The sequence below is a fragment of the Malaclemys terrapin genome, chromosome 9, assembly GCF_027887155.1.
Source record: "Malaclemys terrapin pileata isolate rMalTer1 chromosome 9, rMalTer1.hap1, whole genome shotgun sequence".
NCBI lineage: Eukaryota > Metazoa > Chordata > Testudines > Emydidae > Malaclemys > Malaclemys terrapin.
Window position 1 is genome coordinate 52,164,074 of NC_071513.1, and position 26,548 is coordinate 52,190,621.

The following is a 26,548-nucleotide window of genomic DNA, read 5'->3' on the forward strand; positions in this document are numbered from 1 at the left end:
AAGTCCAATCCTGTTCCCTAGAAGACAAACAGGCACAAGAAGGGGGAAAAGACCAGCAAAGGGAGAAAATCCAGCTTCTGTCTCTGGTGTTACCTCTTACTTGAAAACTCAGTACTAGAAAAACACAGGATGTGGTCTTATCAGCACCCCATCTCCCCCCAAACCTGGCAGGCTTGTACCCAGGTTGGGCTGCTTAGGGAATTGCTTTTAGTTGGCTGTCAGGTAACAGGCTTCTATCAGTATCGCAGAAAAGACAGTTTTGTCTGGCTAAGCCAGATTCCTCTTAGACAGAAGGAAAAGCGGGGCGGGGGGGAGAGAGGAAGTAGTCAGGTGGAAAAGAAAAGGTCACATGGGGTAGAGGGAGTGACAATCTCACATCCCAGCTGGTGGTTGGGATTGAGTTGGTGAAGATGGCAGTGTCATTTGGGCCCCGCTCTGGCCCAGTCTCGTCAGGACAACCCACACCGCAGAGGTCACAGTACTCCCAGCAGATGGTTGGGATGGCAGCTGCTATAATGGTGGAGCTGTTCTCTCATCTTTTAGTCAGTCAGTGTAGCAGTAGCCTCTTCATCTGTTCGTCCAACCCAGCCAGCAGTTGTTGACTGACAGCTGCTTCTGCTAATTTCTCTCCCCTGCCCCAGTCTTCTCTCTTTAAGAACACCAAAAGGGAGCAACAGGCAGACTAGCCCATTCCCTTCTTATTTTGTTCACTTTTTGTCCATTGATTTCCAGTTCCACACTCATGTTTACCAGACATGATCTTAACATAGTCCTTGAGTTATCAGCAGGGCTTTTTGTTGGGTCTAATTCAGTCTCATTGTCTCCCGCGTGCACCTTTTTCTCGTCATTTTTATAGGTTATTTTGGCCTGTTTTATAAACCTTCACTCACTTTTTACAGTTGAACTCACAGTTAGGGTAAACCTGTAGGCCCAATTAATAGAGCAGGCCCTGGTAATGAGGAGAGAGCTTTCAATAAGAGAGAGGGTGTTTTCTCACTTTCTTCTAGCCCAGGGGTGGGCAAACTATGGCCCAGGGGCCGCATCCAGCCCTTCAGACATTTTAATCCGTCCCTTGAGCTCCCGCTGGGGAGCAGGGTCCGGGGCTTGCCCCGCTCTGCACGTGCCGTGGCTCTGCGCGACTCCCGGAAGCAGCGTCATGTCCCCCCTCTGGCTCCTATGCATAGGGGCAACCAGGGGGCTCTGCACATTGCCCCTGCCCCTGCCCCAAGCGCCGACCCCACAGCTCCCATTTGCCTGGAACTACCTATGGACAGGGCAGTGTGCAGAGCTGCCTGTCTGCGTAGGAGCCAGAGGGGCGACATGCCACTGCTTCTGGGAGCCACTTGAGGTAAGTGCCGCCCGGAGCCTGCACCCCTGACCCCCTCCCGTGCCCCTGCCCCAGCCCTGATCCCTCTCCCGCCCACCAAACCCCTCAGTCACAGCCCAGAGCACCCTCCTGCACCCCCAACCCTTCATCCCCAGCCCCACCCCAGAGCCCTCACCCCACCCCCCGCATCCCAACCCCCTGCCCCGAATCCCCTCCCATACCCTGAACTCCTCATTTTTGACCTACCCCAGAGCCCACACTCCTGGCCAGAGCCCTTACCCCCTCCCATACCCCAAGCCCCAATTTTGTGAGCATTCATGGCCTGCCATACAATTTCCATACCCAGATTTGGCCCTTGGGCCAAAAAATTTGCCCACCCCTGTTCTAGCCCAAGGGTTCCCAGGAAGTCAAAAGTGAAAATGAGGACCAAAACGCAGAACTACTGCCCTGTTGCTGGGATGATGGGCAACTGTCTGATTCCATGCCCAAAGTCTTACAGGAGAAAATAGGGAGAAGTTCTTTCCCCTGAACACACCTGAGATAATAGGAGGGTAGTACCATTACTAGATCTTCCTGACCACGTGATCGCCCCAGGAAGGAGAAGCACCAGGAATTAAGTGGGCTGGGCATTGAAAGCTGTAGTATTTCAGTTCAGTCTAGAAAACTTATACCCCTGCACCCAGCCACAGAGGACATCATCAGAGCTGAGTGAGGTTGTCCAGCAGCCCCCCCAAACCTCAGCAAACAAGATCAGAGCTCCTACCCTGTCCATAGGAGCAAGGTGGACTCCGTAGTGATATCCACGGTAGATGTTGTCTTGTTCTCTCTTGTAGCAGATGCATAGAAGATAACATTTTCCTAAAAAGATGCTTCAGACCAGTATTGTTGACTTAGCCCTAAGAAAGGATGCCGAAGCAGCCACTACTGCTGTTACTGGTATGGAAGCATCATGTCGGTAGTGGCTCATCATTTTTGGCAACTAGGTGTCAGAGGTTGTGACTTCATGTGGAGCGCTGGGCATTCAACAGCTCTGAAAATTGGGCTAGGGTGTGGGGGAAACTTAAAAATGGAGCCACATAAAACCAGAGCCCAGTTTGTAAAACATTGACCTACTTGTTCTGCCTTAATGTTACAAAAGACAGATATGATGTAAACTAGCCGCAGACATCATTACAAGATTTCACCAAGGGAGATAAGGGTCCTTTTACCCCTGTTCATACTTCCTCAGTGGCTAATTGTGGGTCATGTATAGTTTTCCCTCAGCCTTGATCTTTCTATCTGAGCCTGGGATCTCTCAGCTGCCTGACAGTCTAGTAGAGTCTTTTATCAGGCACCTGAGCATTCTCTCTTGACAGAATATAAGGGCTCACCCAGCCACGGGTGGATGGGGTATGTAGGTGTGGGGGAGAGAGAGAATGTATTATATCTCCATTCTAACAGCAGCCTATGGAAAAGGACTGCATGTCTCCTCTACAAACTTCATAGGCAACATCATATGTTTACAGGTCCAGGTCCATGGGCAAAGAATGAGTCCTCTGCTCTTCATCAGAGATCCTTCCAGCATAGCATATTGTAAGAGCAGCATGTCACCCTACCTCCAGAGTCCAAAACCATGGTAGACAGTGGGATCATTGTGGAGGAGGAGGTTTTCTTTCCTTCCTCCCACTTAAGGAAATGGAGACACACACGTGTCCCCTGCCCCCGTGAATTATTTCTCTTCTAAGGATCCTTCTAATTTTAATGGCCTCTCTTACCAGCACTGGTGAAAGCAGCATTGATTGATACCAGCATCTGTCAGATAATCTTCTGTCCTGCCTGTTTTCTGCAGTGTCCTTAGCAGCCATTGAGCAAATATCTTCCTGTCAACTGATTGGTTTTCTGTAGCATTTACCTAGAGTACGTTTGTTCCTCCAGAGGAGAATAAAATCTGGTTCCTGCTGCCCAGGAAGGGGTTTCTGTGGCACTTGATGGAAAGAGCTGGAGCTATAACCCTAGTGTTCTAACCAACACGGGTGAGCTATTGCTGATCTCCAAATGGGTATTATGCTGTCTCTAAACTAAGCGTATTGCTTTGGGGCAAGGACAGTGGACCAGATCTGCTTACATCAGTGTAAGTCAGGAGTCAATGGAATTACAATAGTATAAAGCCAGTAACAGAGAACTGGGCCCCAGGCCTCTATAATACCTGTGTGCAGGGCCAAGCACACTGTTAGCACTTCTTAATAATGGCTCTTAGAACTTTATATGGGACTTGCTGGCACTGCCACTCAAACAGGTGCTACATAAAGTGAATTCTGTTCTGAAGCTGTGCAGTGGCTTCTTCCTGCCTGGCTTCCACTTGGATGCCCATGGAAAGAAGACTTGGTCTATGGCACAGTTGGCTATATGCATTTGACTTGATACACAGAATTGTATCTCAGCCACACAGACGTAATCCTTCAGATAGATCTTGTCCTCAAGCTGGCCCCCAGGCTTCAGAAAGGCTTTCCACATACAGACAAGTCTCTGAACTCCCTTCCCCCCTTTTCCTCCTTCCAGGTAAACCACTCAGTTAAGTCACTGTTCTCCATCCTCTCTCTCTTTCACTCTCTACCGAAAGGCTTGTAATTAGGAAACATTAGCAGGCTCAAAACAGCTTTCATACCTGGAACATCATCCATAATTGCACTCAGCAGTGCTCTTCCCTGGCTATTAATGTCACTTTTATGAAGTAATGAGGAACAAAACACCCTGAGGCACTTAAAACATCTTTCTTATACAATACCAGTCTTTGAGGAATGGAAGCATAAAATAACCTGACTCACATTCCCCTGACAGAGAAAGTGATAGACAAAGTCAGGGACAGAAAGGCGGCGGGGGGGTGGGAAGGGCGGCGGGGGAGGGACGAATCAGTTAGGAAGACTGGCTTCAGTTTAATAGATGGGTATAACAGATTGATAGCTAGAGGGTTACAGTGAGCTAGATACTACAACAGAGGTGGTACAGAGGTAGGCCAGTGGATGGATGGTGAGATGGATGGCTACATTAAAGCAATGAAAATATATAAGGACGGATCATTGCAATAGTGAAAAATCCAATATACTTCACATGGTTATGTTTTATCTTGGTGGAAGTTTTCAATCCCAACTGAATCTAGTTGTGTTTTACAGCTGGCTGCTAAGACTACTTCAGTAGGCAGGGGTTGTATATAAGTGCGGTTACCATTTGGGTTCCTGCAGTCTTCCTCCTGCCACAGTGGTCCGCACTAGCATTTCACAATCCTCTAACCTGTGATCTTGCATTCTGATCACTATCTGCTTCTTATTTTGCCCTCCCTGGAGTCAGAGTTAATTTTTTCTGAGGCCTCCAGCACCCAGGCCCAGGCTTTCAGAACTGCTCAGCTCCTATTGAGGCACCAAAACAAGGGCCCCGACTTTGATTTTTGTGAGAGGCGCTCAGTGTGGGCTCTTGTGAGCATCTCGCCTTTGTTCCTATGCCTGTTCAGGAGCTGAGTGACTGTGAAAATCCAGCCCCCGTAGCCGGTATTGACAAATTACCAAAATGCCGACCGGAATAGCAAATGAAAGGTAGCTGGTAATCGCCCCTCATAAGCAGGTACTGTGGAAGCCCTCAGGAGGCAGGTGCAAAATGTGCATTATGAAATGCAGCATGGCAGAACAAATCCTTTTTCTTGGGCTAGAGGCAACCTGTTCCATAGGAGATTCAAGTTCATAATGTCTCAAATTCATAGATTCTAAGGCCATAAGGGCCCCTTAAGATGATCTAATCTGACCTCAAGAATAAACGAGGCCACAGAACCTCACCCAATAATTTTTGCATTGAGCCCATAGTTTCTGCTTGAGCTAGAGCCTGTCTTTTAGAAAAAGACCCTATGCTACTTCGACTCCCAGTAATGGAGAATCAACCACCTCAAGAGGTAAATTGTTCCAATGGTTAACTACCTTCCCTATTAAACATTTATACCTTATTTCTAGTCTGAATTTGTCTAGCTTCAACATCTAAGTGTCGGCTCATGTTATGCCTCCCTATCCTAGATCAAAGAGCCTTTACTATGAAGTACTTGTAGACAGCGCTCAAGTTACTATTTTAACCTTTTCTTTGACAAAATAACTAGAGCGAGCATCTTTAGTCTCTCACTGTAAGGTATTTTTCCAGGCCTTCAATTATTCGTGTAGCGCCTTGCTGAAGCCCTTGGAATTTTTCATCATTCTTTTTGAAGTGTGCACACCAAAACCAGCCTCAGTATTCTAATAAAGCTCTCACTGTCATAGAGAGAGATAACATCCGTATATTACCTCAAAACCAGACCAGAGTGGTGAAATGGTCAATTCAGTTTGGATGCCAGTCTATGCTAAACAGTGTATCCTCCTGTTCCCATGCCTACTTGAACATTTAAGCAATATTCTTTAAGTATCCTCTTGTAACAGCACAATCTTAGTCTTTTGTTCAGCTTAACAGCTCTCAATAAATATGCCTAAAGCAGGTTTCTGCAATTTCCTGGCCAATGCAGGTGCTGGACGTCTGCACAGCAGTAATAAAATGTATCCAGATAAGAGTTATCCAGAATATTGTAAACTATATTGACTTATGACCTCATAACTCATGCATGCAGCTACAGCTCTTTCTCACAGCCTGATCGCTATGGGTGAAATTATTGTCCCATTGAAGTCAATGAGAGTTTTGCCCATGACTTCAGAGGAATTGGTTGGAAAATGGTTTGGTTTTCGCCAGAAAAGCTTGACAAAAATTGAATATATATAAATTTTTTTGTTTTCATTAAAACCCCCAAAACCAAAAATTTTCAATGTTAGGTAACCGAAAACAAACTTTTTGGATGAAAATCTAAATTGTATGGCTAAAACCTGTAGAAAAGAAATATATTCTGGCCAACCACTCACATTTGGTTTTCAGATTTTTGGTTTGCAAATGGAAAAATTGAAAATGTTCAAGGAAAGCAGGTACTTTCCATGAAGACATGCATTTAGTTAGAACCCAATATTCTATCTAAAAAGAAGTTCAACAGCAAATGCAAATTCAAGCAGCCCTATCTCTCAGCTATGCTAAGGAGCAGTTGGGACAAAAATGGCTTCCGTTTATCCTGTCCAGCTGAGAATCAAGAGGAAAGGCAAGGAGCATGTGCTGGTATGGCTAGAAGAGGCATTGCTGATCTGTTTCTCACAGCAGCAGCCCAGTGGGACACACACAGCTTGGGTGTCTGCTTATCCTTTAAAAGTGGTTCCCTTGGATTCTTGGATCTTTAAGCCCAGTGGAGAGTGTGGGGTATGTGCTTTAAGCCTATGGGTTTCAGTCTTGAGGGGCATCACTTGGCACCTTTAACAAAGCCACTTCACACACAGTTGAGCCCCTTCTGTATTTGGAAAAGACAAAAGAAAGCTGGTGAAGAATGTAGAGAGTGTGGGGGTGGCAAATGATGCAGGAACATAGGAGCAGCCAGGCGGGATCAGATCCGAGAGCCATGTCATCGTAGGTCCTGCAGCCCTGGGCTTGAAGTGGTTTCCATCATATACGGGATTTACAGTTTGGTTCAATGGTGCTCAACCCCCGTGCACACACTGTAAAAATTGTTCCAGCCCCCTGCATGTCATCCAATGTCCTGTCTCCAGCAATGATCAGCACCAGCTGCTTCAGAGGAAGGTGCAAGAACCCTGCAAAGGGCAGTTAGGGAATAACCTGCCTTCAGGGAAAGTTTCTTCTAACACCATCCGTGGGGGGCTGGCGTATACTTCAGAGCATGGGGACTGATGTCCCTTCTAAAACTCTTGGGTTTATTTTTAATACTTGTTTTAGCTCTGGCTATTGTTTTTAGCCATCTGAGTGTTCAGACCTCTTTTTGGATCCTGCTAAGCTCCTGGACTCTCACCTATCTTTGTGGCAGTGAATTGCAGAGGCGAACTGTGCATTGTGTGAAATGGTATTTCCTTGTACCCTTTTTGATTTGCCACCTTTTTGGTTCCATGGAATATCCCTTTTCTTTGTGTTTTGCGACATGGTTAATAGAAGTGCCTGATCTGCCTTCTCTGTACAAAACTTCCCTGCACAACTCAATACTGGAAAGAAGTTATTGACATGAAACAGAGTTTTCCCTCAGACGAACTGACAGGAGATATATAGACAGATAACTAAGTGGATGGTAAACAGATACTTGCATGTAGACGAAAGACAGAACAAGTGGATAGGTAAAAATGACATATATAGAGAGACAAACATATGGATAGACTTACAGATACAATACACAGACAGGGGCTATAGAGAAGAGAGAATTGACTAAGAGAGTAAACAGAACAGATAGCTAGACCAGTGGTTCTCAAACTTATTACATTGTGCCCCCCTTCTTTGAGTCTGTAGTAATGTACACCCGGCAACCCAAATACATAAACATATACATCCGGTGGTGGTGCTTCACTTGAATCAGTTTTGGTTTCTTGGTTTTTGACTTGAGCTTTTTTTCCTGTTGCACAAATGAGCCAACGATCCATTGTAATAAGAGCAAAAGCAAAATGGCGATTGTGGTCCAGGCTCACAATTAAATGTGCACACTGTGTTGTAGCTAACAGGTTAACATATAGATGGCAACAGCTCTGTATAATGCTATGCAGGTTTACCAGGAATTTGTCAAAATGCACAGCACCATCTGAGGGCCTGATAGGTCTGGAGGAATGAGCGTTGCTAGTTATTCACTGCTGTGTGTAAAATGTACACAGTAAGATTCCCCCCACCCTTCTTAAAGCTTCTCATATCCCCCCCCAATACATTCTGGCCTCCCTCCCCCCCAGGGAGGCCTGCCCCCCAGTTTGAGAACTTCTGATCTAGACAGATGGATATAGGTATTGATAGACAGATGGGTAGAGAAGAGAGAGAAAACAGAGCTGGGGCCAGGGTGGAGAGAGCAGAGAACATATATTGCCAAATGTTGCCCATTGACGCTAGATGTTTCATTTGGGTGGTACAGGAGTAAGCAGAACAGTATGTAGATCCGAGTCACTTGCTTGGCCAGCTCTCAACTCTTCTCCCAAAAGTTCTTTTCAGTCCCATCCTCCACACCACTTCCTCCCCAGGGTACTGCGGGGAACCGACTTGCATTCACTGGATGACTTTGTATGTTTCTTTCCATCTCTAATGGCTCAGATTAAGATGTGAATGCCCATTGCTCTCCCCAACCCTCTCTTTCCTGCTCCTTCTTCATGCTCCCAAGCTCTCGCTGCTGCTTCCAAAAAGCTCTTGCCATCTCTTCCTCCTTCCTGTCTCCAGGGATTGTTTGTGCCTCCTTTCCGTGCAGACCAAGTGAGTTACTCTCCCTGCATCACGCTGGTGTCTTCTGATGCTGGCCTGGCGACGGCTCTTCCCTAGAACTCCACTAGCTCTCACTACCAGAGCCGCACACATCAACCCGATTAGCTGCAAGTCTTCATTCCTGGACATGCCCTTAAGACTGGCTTTACACAGGTTGTATTAGAAACAAGGTTGTCACAGGCTTAAAACTACAGTGTAGGTATTACTATGCAAAGCAACCATATGACGTATCTATGATTACCATTTTTAGGCCGGATCCTCAGCTGATGTAAGTTGAAGTCTGTTGCCTTGGGCTACTTTGATTTATACTAGCTGAAGGTCTGGCCCGTTGTGTTTAAGAGGTAGCTGAATGGAGCAGGATTTTTCTATAGGTAGATAGACCAGTGTAGATATACTATGTGTACAATATAGATCTGCCGTACTCTAGTCGTTCTTTAAATGTTTTATGCATGGCCACAAGTTATTTGCAGCATTACCACATGATAACGTGGCACAAGTACCATACCTGTATTTTATACCAGAAGGTGAATTTATTTCTAATGGCAGGAGCTGCCAGGATGTTTCAGCTCATGAAGCATGTACGTATCCCCACTAAAATGATAAGGGACAAATTTGAGTCCCTGGTAGCATAGGTTATGGTGCCTGCAGCAGGAAGGGCGGAGGGATTTTCAAAGCGGGGGAAATCCCCAGAGGGGAAGTGATCCCTCTAGAATAAGCTTGTTGGCACGTGTTGGCACCAAGATGCTGTGAAGAGCGCCTCCAGTGCACAGAAACAGCCGCTGGCCACTCCCTTGACTTGTTTCTACACGATCCATTCAGGGCAAGAATGACAGACTGCATTCAGCTGACAGCTTTGGATAATCACATGTGTGAGCCATCGGAATAATGACAGCTGAATAGCAAGGCTCTTGCTGCTATGGTTACCGGCCAAGCTCTTTCCCTGGTTTTTCTTTGCTGTGCGCAGTTGTTGTTGTTGTTGAGTTGGCTCCTGGAATGGGGAGAGGGATGGCCCGGGGAGGGGAGCCAGGAGGTGGAACAGTCCATTATACTCTCTTTAGGTCTCCCAGCTGGAAGGGTTTTAAAGCTCAGCAGAGACAGGGAAGAGCACTGACTTAATCCCCAATGCCCTGAATTATTTAAAAGGATCTTGTCGAAACAATGAATTTGTGGCTGTTATAGTGGCAACAACAGACACAGCTGTTACAAAGGCCACAGGGATACTCCCCAGGCAGGAGCTGGTGCTGTTCGGTGCCTACTCACAGGCATGGCAGAGCAGAGGGGAAGGGCGGGCTCCATGAACTGCTGGAGCCTCTTCCAGATAGAGTTTCTAAATCGTGTGGCCTATGTCGCAGCTACCTGCTCCCTCCTTCTCTTCTGCAAAGCCTAGACAGCAGTGTGAACAGGACGCCATTCATGTCAGTGGGATCCAGCAATGGTCTGGACCTCATGCATGGGGCTCTATTGGAGAAGCAAATTCCCCAGCATGTGTGGCTGCATGCGAGAAGCAAGTTCTTTCCTGCACCTGAATTTGCAGAGACCACCTCCCCTCCCACATGTGCCCTGGTGCTCTGCAGACTCATATTCCCACACACGCCTGGCTCTGCCACCCAGACAGGGCCGGCTCCAAGGTTTTTGCCGCCCCAAGAGGCACAAAAAAAAAAGAAGCCACCATCGCGATCTGCGGCGGCAATTCGGAGGAAGGTCCTTCGCTCGGCGCGGGAGTGAGGGACCGTCCGCCGAATTGCCGCCGAACAGCTGGACGTGCCGCCCCTCTCCGGAGTGGCCGCCCCAAGCAGCTGCTTGGCAAGCTGGTGCCTGGAGCCGGCCCTGCACCCAGACCTCATTCCCTGATTCACCACTTGCCTCTTTCCCTTTCCACTGAGGAGCAGAGCTAAGCCCAAACCTAGCCTTCTGAGGGTTGGAAAAATAGCGCCGATCTCAAGAGGAACAATCCCTGAATGTGGTTTTCTCATCCTCATCTTTAGTATTGCTGTAATGCTCAAAACGTGCTGAAACCTTTCCAGACATGCTGAGACAGGGTCCTGCAGCTCCAAAGAGCTTGCAATCTAAGGACATTTAAGCCATGGCTCTGCATAGGGGCAGTGCGGAACTGACCTAAACTAGGAAGAGCACCTGAGAGAATGCGCCTCATAATCTCTGCTGCAGCTGCTACTTGGAGGGGTGGGAGGAGACAGGGTCATGTTCACCGTGCCCCCCTATCCCGATGCATCATCCAGCTCCTTAGCAGTTACTCTTCCCAGAGCCCAGTAGTTGTCAGCGGCCCCGGTGTGGCTGTGCAAGGGGAGGGAAGCTTGCTTATCATCGAGGCCAAGGAATGTGTGAAGGGAACTCATCTTCTCTTTTGAATTAACCTCTGCACATTAACCTTACTTTAGTCCTCTCCCCCACACATACCTGCTCTGCACCCTTCCCCCAACCTTGCGGAATCCATCTGCAGCCCTTGCATATCCCTCCCGAGTAGATCCCACCTCTGCCCACCCCTTGATTTGAACTTTTCCCTACGATCGATTCCCAGTCTGGTATCTTGCCTCTTGGCTAGTTTTAAGCTGGCCTAACCCACCCCGTTTTCTCTGCCTCACCCCAATACACTGGCAGCCCCACTCTCCCTGTACCTCCCAGCCACTCTCCCTTCCTCACACAGACAGCTCACTAGCAGAGGGAATTCTGGAATAGGAAGGACTCCTGAGAGAGTTACAGTGAGGTGTGTCCCAGCTGCAGTTGCCTTGATCCTCCTGTGGTAGGCTGCTCTTGGGATTTGCTTATGGGCTCCTGCCCCTGCAGCGTGTCTGAGTGATCATTGCTGGCACGGGGCGTATTTAGCCTGCTCTCCCTTGCAGCTGCTTTTGCAGTCAATATCCTTCGGGCTAGTGAAAATCCATGAACTTTGGGGGATTCACAATCTACATCTGAATTTTGCAGCACCGCTCAGGATCCAAGCACCCTGGGAAGTGGTGTGGTAGGGAGTCGTCTATGGAAATGGAGTTAGAACCAGAGCTTGACATCTAGAATGAATGTTGGTACAGGCCTATGACTAACATGCAAACCAAGCAGGCAGTGACATATGAGCGTGTAGGTGATGACAAATTGGAAGGACTGGATGTTTCTCAGGGAGTTTGCATAGGTCAGAAAAACTCCTGGAGCTGATGCTTCATGGCCAGATAACTGCTAAAAGATAGACAGACAATTGTCTGAAATTAACTGGATTCTGGTCCATCATGCAAAGCCCAAAAATGGAATGATAAACCTCCTGAACCAGTAAGCCAGAATGACGTCAAGTACCCTTCAACTGTGTTCTGTAATGATAACAAGAAAACACTGGGTTCTGTCAAAATGACATCTTGTTGAATGCAGAGAAGTAATATCTTTGTACAGCTTTCATGGCATATTCGGGAATAGGATGCGGGGAGAGAAGACATGATCAGGTGGGGTTGTTTGCCACCATCTGTTCCTTGTTTGGTTAACAACAATTAGTCACAATGCAGCCAGGCCACCTTCAGCTGTGATCCTGTTAGCTCTCATAAGCTTGAGCACAGTTTGAACTGGGGTAAAATTGTCCAAAGTGCCCAGCGGATGTGTGTATTCTTACAAGATCTTGTATGAATACACTGGAACTCCAGATCTTACACCAGAACTCCAATTTATTAGTGGAAATGTGGACGAAAATATTTATCAGACTATTTAAAAGGAAGCACAAGGGAACAAAATCTGTGATAACATTCTGATGTTGCAAAGAGGCAGCATATTGTTTTATAACCTCCTGCTTCCCTGTCAGTATGTTAACATCAGCACATATAAGGACCCTCAAGCATTTTACGTTGTACACACAAGAAGTTTGCCATACATAGACATATGACACTGGCACTCCTAGGAATTATGCATTGCATCCACTGTAGCACATAAAGACTGCTGCATGAATAACGCTGTTACTAATAAAGAGACTGTAAACACAGACTAGTTAAAATTAATGGATTATATGGTTATAAATGAATGGATTATATGGTTATAAATCTGTCTGTAGGACTCTCATGTCATCACAACTATTTACAGTTAGCTGCTGCCCCTTAGTTGAAATCATAACCAATTTTAGACTGATGCTGTTTCATGAATCCAATTGCAAATCTGCATTCTCAGTCTCTGTTTTGCTGATTTTGTTACTCATGAAAGTGAGAATCTGATAGCACCGCCTAGAGCATGATGTCTCACATTTTTTCAGAGCCACATGCTGACTACATCTTAATAGAGAAATATTCTTATGTACCATTTTCCCTTCCACTCATGAGTGTATATGGATCATCTTTCCTCCCATTTATGCACATGTAACATCCCTGTGGCAACTAGAGCAATCACTCACATGGAAAAGTCATTTTATATTGTCTTTGACTATGTCTTCATGCAATTTAGCAGCTGGAAATGAGGAAGAGAGCAGCACCATGCAACCAACCAGCTCTCTGCAGATCACCAGCAAGTTGTCCTCACTCTGAAAACCTCTGGCTTAGAGACATAGTGCGAGCAAGATTTCTGGAAGCTTCGTCCACATAGCTCTGCCCTTCCATGGTTAAAAATTGCTCATAAGCTTTGCCAGTCATCGTGACAATGTCTCAAAGTGACGAGATGATGCAGCATTGCACCATCTTGAAGTGTTGGGAAGAGGCTTGGGGATGAGAATGGGGACAAGAAATGAATAGGAGACAATGAGTCAATGGTTAGAGCACTGGCCTGGGATCCAGGCATTTGGGTGCTATTCCCATCTCTGCCATTGACCTGCTGGGTGACCTTGGAAATGTCACAGCACCTCAGTGTACCTCAGTTTCCCCATCTGTAAAATGGGGATAATGACACTGACCTCCTCCTTTGTAAAACGCTTTGAGATCTACTGATTACAAGTGCTATTAGTATTATTTTTTATTATGACTGTGAAACGCATCACTGTACCTGAGCATGCGTGTGTGTGTAGCTGGGGCAGTTTCTCTTCTTCTGCTTTTGGACTGGTGGTTTTGCTTTGTATTTGCTGATTCCATAAATCCTGAGCCCTAATCATGATTTTCTCTCACCCTCTATGTCACTAACTCCCCGCATGCGGCAGTGATTAATGGGCCAATAGGTTAAAGTGTCATCTCTGTGCTGGTTTTGCTGAACCCTTCTCATTGCCTGTTTCCTCTCCTGTGTTAATTCTGTCCAGTGGGAAGAAGTCAGCGGCTATGATGAGAACCTGAACACCATCCGCACTTACCAGGTGTGCAATGTCTTTGAACCCAATCAGAACAACTGGCTCCTCACGACGTTCATAAACAGACGGGGCGCTCACCGCATCTACACCGAGATGCGCTTCACTGTGCGGGACTGCAGCAGCCTCCCCAACGTCCCTGGCTCCTGCAAGGAAACCTTCAACCTGTACTACTACGAGACGGACTCTATCATTGCCACCAAGAAGTCAGCCTTCTGGACGGAGGCGCCCTACCTCAAAGTGGACACAATTGCTGCTGATGAGAGCTTCTCTCAGGTAGACTTTGGGGGCCGGTTGATGAAGGTGAACACCGAGGTGAGGAGCTTCGGACCACTCACCCGCAATGGCTTTTACCTCGCCTTCCAGGACTATGGGGCTTGCATGTCACTGCTCTCGGTCAGGGTTTTCTTCAAGAAGTGCCCGAGTGTGGTGCAGAACTTTGCCATCTTCCCAGAGACCATGACTGGGGCAGAGAGCACCTCTCTGGTGATTGCACGTGGCACCTGCATTCCCAATGCCGAGGAGGTGGATGTGCCCATTAAGCTGTACTGCAATGGTGATGGGGAGTGGATGGTTCCCATTGGCCGCTGCACTTGCAAGGCCGGCTACGAGGCTGAGAACAACGTGGTCTGCAAAGGTAAGACTCTGCTCAGCCTGGGTATTGTTTCGTGATGCTTTGCTTTGCTAACAAAGGGGATGCCCCAAAGCCAGCTGAGGTTGGCCAGCGCCCATTCTACCATTGAGGGGCTTCAGTGGTGCCCTCAGGGATTGTCTGAGCATTGTGAAGTAGATACCACTTTGCGCATCCCAGCTCTGCCCATGCTTGGCATCAGGAGGTCTAAGGTCATTGGCCTGCAACTGACTGAGATGGCAAATGCCATCACAGGACTCTCCCTCCCACCCTACCCCATATGAAATAGTTGAAAATGAACTGTGGCACATTTATAGACCAGCTGGGCACGCGGTGCATAAATAACCCCAACAATGCAGGAGTGTTAACTGACCTCACACTAGGCACGAGTCTGTAGTGTCCTGGGAGAGCATCTAGTGGGGAAATGCATTCAGGGCCCTGTCAGCTAAATCTGACGTGGAGTTCAATTCAATCGTGTTCGTATCCTTGTTTGTTCTCTTTCCTCTAACAACTGTGAGACCAGCTTTTGTTCACCCCACTGTTTTGGGAAGGAGCTTTTGTTTGTGCAAATGTGTGAGCTAATGCATTTGCATGTGAACGAGTGTTTTGGGGTCAGAAACACGTAACCGGTGATTCTAGATATGTGTGCAGTCCTTGGTGGCAATGTGACAAGGGGAAATGGAGCGGAAAGCCTGCTAGACATCCAATAAATGTGGCTTATATCTTTCTCCTTCCCTTACTAAGGTGGAGAATCATCTGCTTTTAATCAGGGGTTCACCTAGGTAGTTGAGTGAAATGCTCCAAACTCCTTTGGAATCTTTAGGCGCATGGTGAATGCCAGGCTGCCTTTCCCTTCATCTAGGCTGACCTGAAATCAGCGGTGGTGTGTTTCTAGCAAAGCTCTGTCCTGGGTAGGTGTTATTCCAGAGCATAGGAGGTGTTCAATGGAGTCTTTTCCAAAGTGGACAGAAACCTGAGAACAAGACATTCAGTGAGAAAAATTCCAGCTACAAAATAGAATGTTGGCTATTTTTTCTTTTCGTTTTAAAGCTGTATGGGGCTTTAAAAATAGCATTTATTTTTATTCTATTTTTAATACCTTTGTGAGAGCTTGAAATCAAAGTTACTTGCACTCTCCATATTCCCCAGTTTCCGTTTGGCAAATCAGTTTCATTCCTGGGTGCTTCTGGGATTGGCACCCAAGCCCAGAGAGTCCCTGGAAAGATGCCTGTCAACTGCAATGGTCTTTTAATCAGTCAGCACAGATCTGCACCCCTCCCTTTGGGTTTTACTCCCTTGTTTGTCCAGCAGCATCAGTGATGTCAGCACAATCGTGGAAACAGAGTCTTTCAGTCAAAATTCTGCTACAAATCCCGTGGGACTGGTGGGATGTGTTTGACCAAAAAATAGCAGCTATCGTTTGCTTTCTTAATTCTCTCCCATGGAGTAAGAATGAAGGATTTAGAATGGAGAACAGTTTTGATCCAGACTGTTAAGGCAGGGCAGAGTTAAGGCCTACCCACTTGATGGTGTCCTTCAAATTGCTCCGTCTTGTTGTTGTTATAAAACACATTGCATGTGTGACTGATGATCGTTTGTTAGCGCTCAGGCAGGGGCTGCACTAAAGGAAATCAAGCAGCAGATCGTTCTCTTGAAGAAGCCTGTGCAACAGCTGCCGCATGAACGGAAAATCTCCGAAGTGATGTTTGTGATTTCCCAGCTTCAAAGGGCTATGCAGGACTGCATTAGCTGGCTGGGCCTCTTTCATCTCTCTCATTATTTCCTGAGCGAAGCTGCAGGAACCAGAACAATCCTTGATTGGTTCTGATTTAAATGAAACTCTGGGAACAGCACTCTGATTCTTCCCGTTAATTGGAACTTTTCTCTTTTTTCTGGGTTCTGCCATCCAGGCTGTCAATTTGATACCGCCTGCTGGAGTCCTCCGCGGGGCTGGTTTTAGAAATACAGAAATCATGCTTGTTTCTTTTGATGTCCTCTTTTTGAGGTTTTTATTAATATTTCCAAAATTGTACTCTGTTTTTTCTGTAGATTTACTCATATTCTTCCCTCCCAAATTACACTGTTATTTATAGCAATTCATTTCAGGATGCTGAGAGGGGAGGATTTTCAAGTGTTGGCCATTGGGGAACCCTGACACCATCAAGCCTAGAAATTCAGATGTTTGCATTAAATCTCTTTGTTTTATGCTAAAGTCAGCCACGGCTGTCTTGAAGCTGCAGTCAACTCCCTGCTGTAGGCCGACAACATGCAACATCAGGAAATGCACCAAGCTCATCCAGATTCTTCAGAGAAATTGTGTAACCTTGGCCTCCGAGGACTGTGGCTGTGTTTAATGAACATGTTGAGGACTGTTCAACGTACTGTATGCAGGATTGCCAACTCTCGGGATTTCATTGTGAGAAATCACTGGCGCTAGTTGTATAATGATGCTAAAAGCTCCAGCACTCGCGTGATTTTTGGACTTCTCCAAGGGATAGCCCACTCTGATTGGTTGCCTTCCCCACTTTTTCACTTTCCTGGAGAAGAACAGCCAATCAGAGTTGCTGCAGAAGGCAGGCAGAATGCCCCTCCCCAATCCTAGGAGCCGAAGAGTTTTTAAATAGTGGAGGAAGGAGAATTCCATAGGAGGGGAAGGGGGAACAGGGAGCAGAAAGAGCCCAGCAGTTCCTCTGCCCTCCCCTCTTGTGAGCAATGGGTCAGTCCGGGAAGGGAGGAGAAGAAGTTCTGAATCTACAGGAGGAGCAGAGAGGTGATGACTGACAAGGGACAGATGTGTGTCTGCGGAGATAAATTTGATGTGGGGGCTGGAGTGGTGCATAATTAATTGTTGGGCTGGGGGAATGGCAGATATAGGGTGGGGGTCACAGAGTTAATGAATTAGAATGTTGAGGGCTGGGGAGAAGGTGGAAGGCCCATGTCATCAGGCAGCAGTCCAAGTCCCTGCAGAATTCCTGCTCTGGGAACATTGGGGAGAATGAGCAACACTGTAATAGTCAGACACACTCAGGAGTGCGGGGGGGGGAGGGGAAGAGGCAGGGGGAGTTCAACATTGAAAGCCAGGTCAAAACCCATGACAAAATCTTTTAGAAAATACTCTTCTTCTCTTATGGCAGGAGGGCCAGGGCTGACGTGATTTTTGAACTTTTGGGGTTGGCAGTACTGGGTATGTAATGGTGTGTTTACTTGCAATAGATTATTCAGCCACTAGATGGCTCTATGAGCTGAATAGAGGTCCAGCCAGAGTGTGGCCTTGGGTAAACAAGGAGGACAAAGCTGGGACTCAAGCTGTGTAGGGACTTGTGTGCATGTGTCTGTAGTTGTAGCTGTTTTCCTTAATTAATTCTTCTTGTTTTAAAAGAGCTGTGATTCCATATATCCTAAAAAGGTGCAGAAAATATAACCAGGCTTGGTTCTCTCATAGTTTTTCATCCAGGCAAAAAATTCTGGTGTGGGGGTTCCCTTAGTCAATAAATAATTAAGGAGTCATTGAGCCACAGGGAGAGAGTGAGAATGATTCTTGAGCCTCGTGGTTAGGCACCCACCAAGTAGTTCTCCAAACCCCCTACTTCAGTGACCAAAGGACCTTCCCAAATGTCAGTGGGGGAGCAGAAAAACATTATCAAGATTTGTAGAAAGGGAAATAAAAGACAGAAACAAACTCAGGCATTCTATTGAATGGGTGCTCTCTTAGAACACTGACTGCTTACTATTAAAATCTGGTCTGAGGTTGGACTTCAGGGTCTTAACAGCTCGTCTACACCATATACCATGTCTGTTTCTTTAAATTGTTTTGTTTCATCAGGACTCGAGGCAAATCGGAGCAGATGGCATAGTGTGGGTCATGTAGACTCACTCTACTGGTAGGGACCAAGGCGTGACACATCCATAGCAGATGGACAATACCAGGGTTCCCAAGCCATGGATAATTTCCTGTCCAACTGCTTTAGCCAATGAATGGTATGTGTGAATTGAGTCTGCATCTCCTTGCAGATGGTCTTCCAGAGGAAGCCAGGTGGACACAGAGTTTAATTGAGCTACCCTGTCCCAGGGGCAAGGCTGGTAACTAATTGTGACTCTGAGAGTTACAGCTCACTCCTTTGTTCCCCTGCTCCTCTCCCGATCCTCTGCTGGTGTAAATTGGTGTAGCCCCTTGTAGTTCAGTGCATCAGTGCAGATTGACATCAGCGGAGGATCTGGTCCAACCCATGATACATCTGCCCTCCATGAAGGCTACTTTTGGCCAGTCAGCCCTGACATGCTTTTGCTGATGTACTTACTGATTTTCAGACTGCATAGTAATGGGCCCGATTCCTTGTGACACCCCTATAGGGTAGATTGCATTGTAACTTGCATTATAAGCATATATTGGACTTCACTGCTATAGGCCAGTTGCAGATTACTTACCCTTTGGACCCAGGGAGAGGGCAACCAAACACGGAGTGATTGGTAACTCTCAGAGTCACAATTAGCTCCCTGGACTGCCCCTGGGGTAATGCAGCTGTGTTAAATTACAATATGTGTCTATCGGTATAGACCAGTGTGACTTGCTTTTCTCTCTGCAGCAGCTCAGCTTCCCTGGCTGGCATGTTGGAGGAAAGGGGCTAAGGCTTCCTTACCAACCAGTATGGGAGGAGAGTGGCTGCCCCGCGAAAGCTGCTCTCCTGGTGCTGCAGCTGTTTTGGGCAGTCAGTACAGGGCGCAAAGGGGATGTCTTGTGTTCCTACTCCCCGGCACACTGTTCTAAGGGAAGGTGACGGTCCTGCCCTAGGTGAGCTGTGGTTTGTACAGCACCTACCACATTGGGGTCCTTGTCTGTGACGGGGGCTCCTAGGTGCTGCTGTAATACAAATAAGTCATAGTAACTGAAAGTTTCAAGCCTTTATCATGAGGTGTGTAGTATAACTTCCACATATCCTGGTTTGTTGCTCACTGATTGGTCAAGCCCAGATACATATTTGTAGATGTCATGCCTCTAGCCTTGGTGACCTCAGTGGTGTTAAAGGGCCTGACCATTTCAAGTGGTCAAAATCATGACTCAGCCTCACCCCTCGTCCCTCCCCAGATCGTGAGATTTGCTTAAAAATCATGAGATTTTAAAATAATAACGCCTGGGTCTTTTTATTTACTTTCTGGGTTTTGAGTCTTTAGGAGTCATGTGTTTTGTGCAACCCTGAGGGCTAGAAACTTGCTCTGGTTTGAAATGAAAGCTGGGTTCTAATGTTATCACAGGACTCCAGGAGCTGGGGCTTTCAGGAAAGCATCAACTATCACTGAGATTTGCCATCAAACTCAGACACTTGGCAACCCTATGATGCTGGTCTGTCTTACGTGCTGGTTTTAGATCAGTGTGCTCCACTGACTTCCATAGAGTCGCTCCTGATACACGCTGGTGTAACTGAGAGCAGAATCGAGCCCTCTGCACGCAGCAGAACCATCTGCATATCCAGCAAATTCTCCTCCTTGCAAACTCCCAGGAGGGCCATGGATTCTGACATCTGTGCAAAGCCTTCATCAACCTGAGCTGCTGAGATGAGCCACTTAATAATCCTGGGGGAATTGTCACTAAAAATTCCTGGGATGTTAAGGCTGAGAAAATGGGCCTAATTCCACTGCAATGGAGAAATAGGCTTGTATTGTTTAGGTCCCTCTCCCCATCCCCCGCTCCCCACCCCAGAACAAAAGCTGCAGATATCGTGGGGCTATTAGACCAGAGCTGCTTCATGCTGACAGCCGAGCTTAGGGGGCACTTAGGGAGCCATTAATACCAGCTTTTATCGGCACTTAGCCACTCGCTCAGAGCCCCCAAGTGAAAGGCGCAGACAGAGCGCAGTCTTCATCGGGGGATTGCCAGTCGCTGGGAGATTAGCAGTGTGTTTTCGGGTCAGTGAGATCTGGGTCATTACCATTGTGGCACTGGGATGAGAACAGGAGTGGGGTTGGTTATTTATTTATTTTAGTGGCTATTTTAGATTTGTCTTGCAGGCCATCTGGGTGATTTCTGCTTTCACTTCATTTAGTAATGTGTCGCTTTGGCAGGCAGGCACCTGCACAGCGTTTCCTTCCATCTGTAGAGGGACTAGTATAGGTTCCCCATGGACAACTGGCATACAGCATAAAAAAAATGCAACCCTTGATCCAGGCCCATGTACTCTGGCAAAGTGGGCCTAAACTCTGTGATAGCGCCCCCGGTGCTTGCAATGTGCCTTTGCAGCAGAGTGGAGGTTCCGCTGAAGCTTCCAGTCAATTAAAAACCTACGGGTTCTTATTGAACTGGACATGAATAATCTAGTCAGTGCGGTATCCCTTGCGTTATTCAACTTGGTATTGAATTGATTTTTAGTCTGGGCCATAATTCGCTGTTGTCAGTGTCCTGCAGATTTTTGTATGGTCAAGGGGCTGGTGCATCAGAGAGGTCAGGAAAGAAGTGGGCAGATTTGGTAGCTGGGTACAGGACAGCTGAGGGGAATTATAGACCAGTCAGTTTAACTTCAGTATCCGAAAAGATAATGGAGAAAATAATTAAAGCAATCAATTTGTGAACACCTAGAAGATAATAAGGTGATAAGTAACAGTAAGCATGGATTTGTCAAGAACAAATCGTGTCAAACCAACCTAATAGCTTTCTTTGACAGGGTAACAAGCCTCATGGATAGGGAGGAAGCAGTAGATATGGTATATCTTGACTTCATGAAGGCTTTTGATACTGTCTCACATGACCTTCTCATAAACAAACTAGGGAAATACAACCTAGATGGAGCTACTATAAGGTGGGTGCATAACTACTCACTGGGAACAGTTTGCCAAGCTATCAGTGGTTCACAGTCATGCTGAAAGGGCATATTGAGTGGGGTCCTGCAGAGATCAGTTCTGGGTCCAGTTCTGTTCAATATCTTCATCAATGATTTAGATAAAGGTCTTGAGAGTCCACTTATAAAGTTTGCGGATGATACCACGCTGGGAGGGGTTGCAAGTGCTTTGGAGGATAGGATTAAAATTCAATATGATCTGGACAAACTGGAGAAATAGTCTGAAGTAAATAGGATGAAATTCAGTAAGGAGAAATGCAAAGTATTCCATTTAGGAAGGAACAATCAGTTGCACACATACAAAATGGGAAATGACTGCCTAGGAAGGAGTACTGCGGAAAGGGATCTGGGGTCATAGTAGATCACAAACTAAATATGAGTCAACAGTGTAACACTGTTGCAAAAAAGACAAACATAACTCTGCGATGTATTAGCAGGAGTGTTATAAGCAAGACACAAGAAGTAATTCTTCCTCTCCACTCCCCACTGATTAGGCCTCAACTGGAGTATTGTGTCCAGTTCTGGGCGCCACATTTCAGGAAAGATGTGGACAAATTGGGGAAAGTCCAGAGAAGAGCAACAAAAATGATTAAAGGTCTAGAAAATATGACCTATGAGGGAAGACTGAAAAAATTGGGTTTGTTTAGTCTGGAGAAGAGAAGACTGAGAGGGGACATGATAACAGTTTTCAAGTACATAAAAGGCTGTTACAAGGAGGAGGGAGGTAAATTGTTTTTGTTAACCTCTGAGGATAGGACAAGAAGCAGTGGGCATAAATTGCAGCAATGCCAGTTTAGGTTGGTCCTTAAGAAAAACTTCCTAACTGCGAGGGTGGTTAAGCACTGGAATAAATTGCCTAGGGAGGTTGTGGAATCTCCATCATTGGAGATTTTTAAGAGCAGGTTAGACAAAGACCTGTAAGGGATGGTCTAGATAATACTTAGTACTGCAATGGGGTGCAGGGGACTGGAATAGATGACTTCTCGAGGTCCCTTCCAATCCTACGATTCTATGACACATGGATAGACATGGGATGTAGTTTGGGATTGTGGGAAAAGTACATTACCTGGATGTTTCTGCTAACATAAATGCAATAGTTAACCATGTTAGTATTTAGATTGTCATAATTAGGTTTCAGAGTTAACACTTCATTGTCATCAATGGTCAGTTCATAATTCTTTCTGAGCTGTTGTTTCAGGCCCTGTGCAAACTCAAGCAGATAACATGGTGTCACTTTATACTGGGTTCATTTTTAGAAGGTCTTTTCAGGGAAAAGAATAATTTTAAAGAAGTTAAACCTAAAACCTGGGGAATAATTCTACAGTACCCAGTGAATTCTTTGCCCAGCCAGAAGCACAGCTTTTACATGGTTCTGGACATGATTCCCTTGTAGTCTGAGCAGTCAATAACAGCAAGAGTTCTGTGTTGCTGAGTGAATATCATTGTAGTTAGCACTCACACAGACCACAGGGTACAGTAAATGATCCTTCCATATCGTTCTGACCTTTGCAACCGGGTTATCCTCAGGTACCAGTGCATTCGATAAGCTGGGTGGAGCTGTATAAAGACCAAAGTAGCTCTGTACTGAATTTTTATTTTGCATTTCCCAAGGCAGAGAGAGAGGGTCTGTTGATTTTTCTCTTGGTGAATTCCTGCTGTAATGCAGTTAAGAACTTGTGGAAGATGTGCTTTAGCCAGAGTCACCCAGAATGGCACACAGATTTAGCTGCCCAGCACTGCTGGCAATGTAAATCACTGGGACTAGTCAATTTAAAAATTGGGGAAGCTGGGATCAAACAGAATGGCCCAATTTCAGTCTGCCCATGGAGGCAACACCATGGTTTCCCTGCTCTAGAGGACGATGGCCCCCTGGGCCTTTTCTAACGCATACATGCCAATGGTCCTTTCACAAGCCAGAACAGGAGAGTCTTTTTCTAACATCTGTCTCACTCCAGGGGGAGTGTGAGTCAGAATGTTTCCTACTGAAGGCTGGACGCTTTCAGTGTTTCTATAGAAGTACACATCCGTTTACTTCCTTAGTTCCCATTTTGGGGGTGGGGGCAGTCTGGCGATTTGTATGAAACAAAAACCCCTCTCCGGGGCTTGGGTTTATACTCCTCCTTCCCATGTGACTCAGGGTGACAGAACTGTTGTTGCATACAAGCGCAGGCTCTGTTCCACCATGCACAGCAAACAATAATCGAGGGCAAAATGAAGAGTGGAACCGCCCCAAACCTTCCAGTCTCCTAACTTACTCCATGGCTGCGTAGCAGTGTCAGGGCATGTGCACTGTCTCTTTCAGTCAGTAGCAGGAATGCTGGCAGGAAGGGGCTGAGGAAGGCTCTCTGCAGGAGCTCTGCTGTGAGGCAGAGAGAGGCACCCTCATTGTGAGGATAGTACTGTTTTTCTTATGACAATAAAGTTCCTTGTTCAGTGTTATAAGAAAGTGACCCTCTGATGCTTTCCCATTGTGCATGACACACAGGAGAACCCTTTCTGTCTTTTCTTTCTGACTAGGCCCCTCTCAGGTGTTGGGACCAGACCTGACCTTAGGCACAAACATGGTGACCTGGGAGCTGGTCCATTTGGACTGCCTGAAGACCTGTTCTGACCTGGGAGCTCATAGCACATGCCTAGTTTCTGTGCCAGCAGAGGCACAGACTCTGTGGGCCCCATTGGATCTCACTGTCTGTGGTGGGACTAGAGGGGAGGGAGTCCCATACTATGTCTTCATCGGGCATCTTGGAACACCACAAGTTAGAATGCCATTCTTGCTTATTAAGGTAACAGAGCCAACCTGTGATTGATTCACTCACCAGCTTCTGCCTTGAGTCCGTAGGCCTGGGCAAACTGTGAGAAGGAGCTCCCGCCTAGTGCATCTGATAGGAGTTCTGCTCCCAGGCCGCCCCAAGGCTGAGCTGAGACTGCAGGGATTCAGTACACCACTCGATGAGCTGTGCCCATGGCATTATGCACTCTCCATAGCTAATGTCTATCAAATAGGTAATATGTACTTGTGCTAGCAGAGGATAGGCTGCGTGGATAGGGTTCCCTCACTGTGCCCTGAAGCTTGTATTACCTGCCCCCTGGCAACTTCAGTGCTCCTGAAAATGAGAGACTGATGTCACTAGCTAGGACTAGATCTGGTGTGTTGCTCCTTCCCTGACTCCTGCTGGCTCACTATCGCTACATCATCCTTCCACTGACTATCAGCAGTGAGATCTGTGCCAGTCCCCATTCATGTCACTGCACTGGCTCCTGCTGACTTCAGCCAGAGCTGGATCCAGCCCCCAAAGGGTTAAGCCAGACACAAACCTGAGTCCCCAGAGTTGAACAATACGCACTGTTTAAACCCACTGAGTCGCTCTGAAACAAGTAGGAAAAACCTGGAGCCTAATTCAGTGATTGTATCACAGCCTCCCATTCTCCTCTCAGTGACCTTGATCACAGCTGCTCTCTGGTGCTCAGATCCGTGGCTGTTGTCTATTTCATTTTTAATTCCCCTTTCATACCCAGTTACATTCCTCTGCCTCGGGATTAAAACTCTTATCTCGCAGGTCCCTGTCATTGCTTCCCCAAGTTTAAGACAGAGTGATTGTCTCCAGTTCTGTGCGGACAGCCATTTTGCAGATTTTGCTACCTATGAGCCATAAGGAGCACCTTCAAAGAATAAACATAGGAGTGGAGCTTTTAAAAACTCTTCCTCCCTCCTTCACCATCAAGGTTGGGCAGGCCAAAAGCTCATGGCTGTGAAGTAGGATGTTCAAAGTCATGCCACTTGCTGCACCAAAGTGAGAAACGTTAGCCAAGCAATCAGCTGTTATGAAAACCATCTTTCTGTCTCTTCTGCTAATAGTGCCCATCCTCTGGATCACAGCCTAGCCTTCCCTTTCTCCCTGGACAGAGAGCTTCTGTGCTTGGATGTGCGTGAAGACTTTACCAGGCCCCTTTCAGCTGGGTCTCAATAAACAGGCTTGTGATTGGAAATGTGCCACGTTTTTGGCTGAGCTGAGAATTGGACTGGTGCCCCCCCAGAGGTGGGGTCCTACTCTCTACCACTGATGTCTCCTGTGTGCATGGGGTGGGCCACCGTGCAGTCTAGCCCAATGCTGGTTGGTGATGAACACGCCTCATGGCCTGTGTCTGCTTCCCCTTGTCATTCTCCCTAACGACAAGCCATTCCTTTCTCCACTCACCAGCCTCTCTCTCTTTCTTTTCTTATTATGGTCTATTATTCAAAGCTGTTACAGGCAAGCATCTCTGTGCACCCCACCTCCATCGATTTCAAAGGGCTGATTTGGAGACATTGTTTGAATATTAATTACTATGGTGGGGTCTGCTTTCCTTGCCCCCTTTTAAAGTCCTGGTTGTGGGTTGTAGTCTCTCCCTTTCTTCTCTGTCTTGTTCTATTAGTCTTTTCTCTCCCCTGGTGCCTTTTCTTGTGTGTGTTGTTTACCTCTCTTTGCTTTCTTTGTCTCCTTTTTGCATTTGTCTTTCCCTCCTGCTTGTCACTGTTTCACACTCCGGGCCAGATTCATGAAAGGGATAATGGGGGAGATGGTTTCCGCGGGTGGAATTTTAATGAAAGAATGGCCCCATTCCTATTCATGGTGTATCTTTCCCATTCGAAGGACAGGCCTCGGTGATAATTACTGATTTCCTGTATTTATAGATCACAGACATATGGAAACAATAGTACTGTGTGAGATTTATAAAGTGACAGTTTGCTGGTTCTTTTGAAATAAATATGGACATTCTGTAATTATCACTAGAACAATTTGCCAACGTTCAAAGGAGGGAAACGTCAAGAGTTTCCAATCAAAATATTGCTCATTCTGAGAAGCAGGCCTTGACTCCTTGGTTTTGATCTTTCTAGCTATGTATTTGTCGTTCTTTTTCCATTTTATGTGGGTTTGAATATCCTCTATTTCTATTGCCTCTGTGCAGCAGTGCAAATATCCACAAAAGATGCCAGTGCCTCTATAAAGAAGAATAAGTGGTACAGAATCGTGGGTTCTGGTGGGTTCACTACACTACACCCATAAAACATTGTTGTTTGAAGGTTGCAACATAACACTACTTTGATTCTTAGAATCCAGGATGATAACACACAGTACCCAAAACCAGAGCGAGACAAACCAGGCTGCTCCTGAAGGCAGCATGGCACAAATCACTCCACTTGCTCTAGGCTGGCTTTTTCCAAACAG

General features: G+C 46.6%; 1 protein-coding gene across 3 annotated transcripts in view; it reads left to right on the forward strand.

The window, feature by feature from the left end:
• Positions 1-26,548, forward strand: part of EPHB1 (EPH receptor B1) — a 365,030-nt gene that overhangs the window by 102,262 nt on the left and 236,220 nt on the right. For all 3 annotated transcript variants that reach the window (XM_054040375.1, XM_054040377.1, XM_054040378.1), the window contains exon 3: positions 13,839-14,520. In XM_054040375.1, coding sequence (XP_053896350.1) covers positions 13,839-14,520 — 682 coding nt within the window. The remainder of the gene's footprint in view (positions 1-13,838; positions 14,521-26,548) is intronic.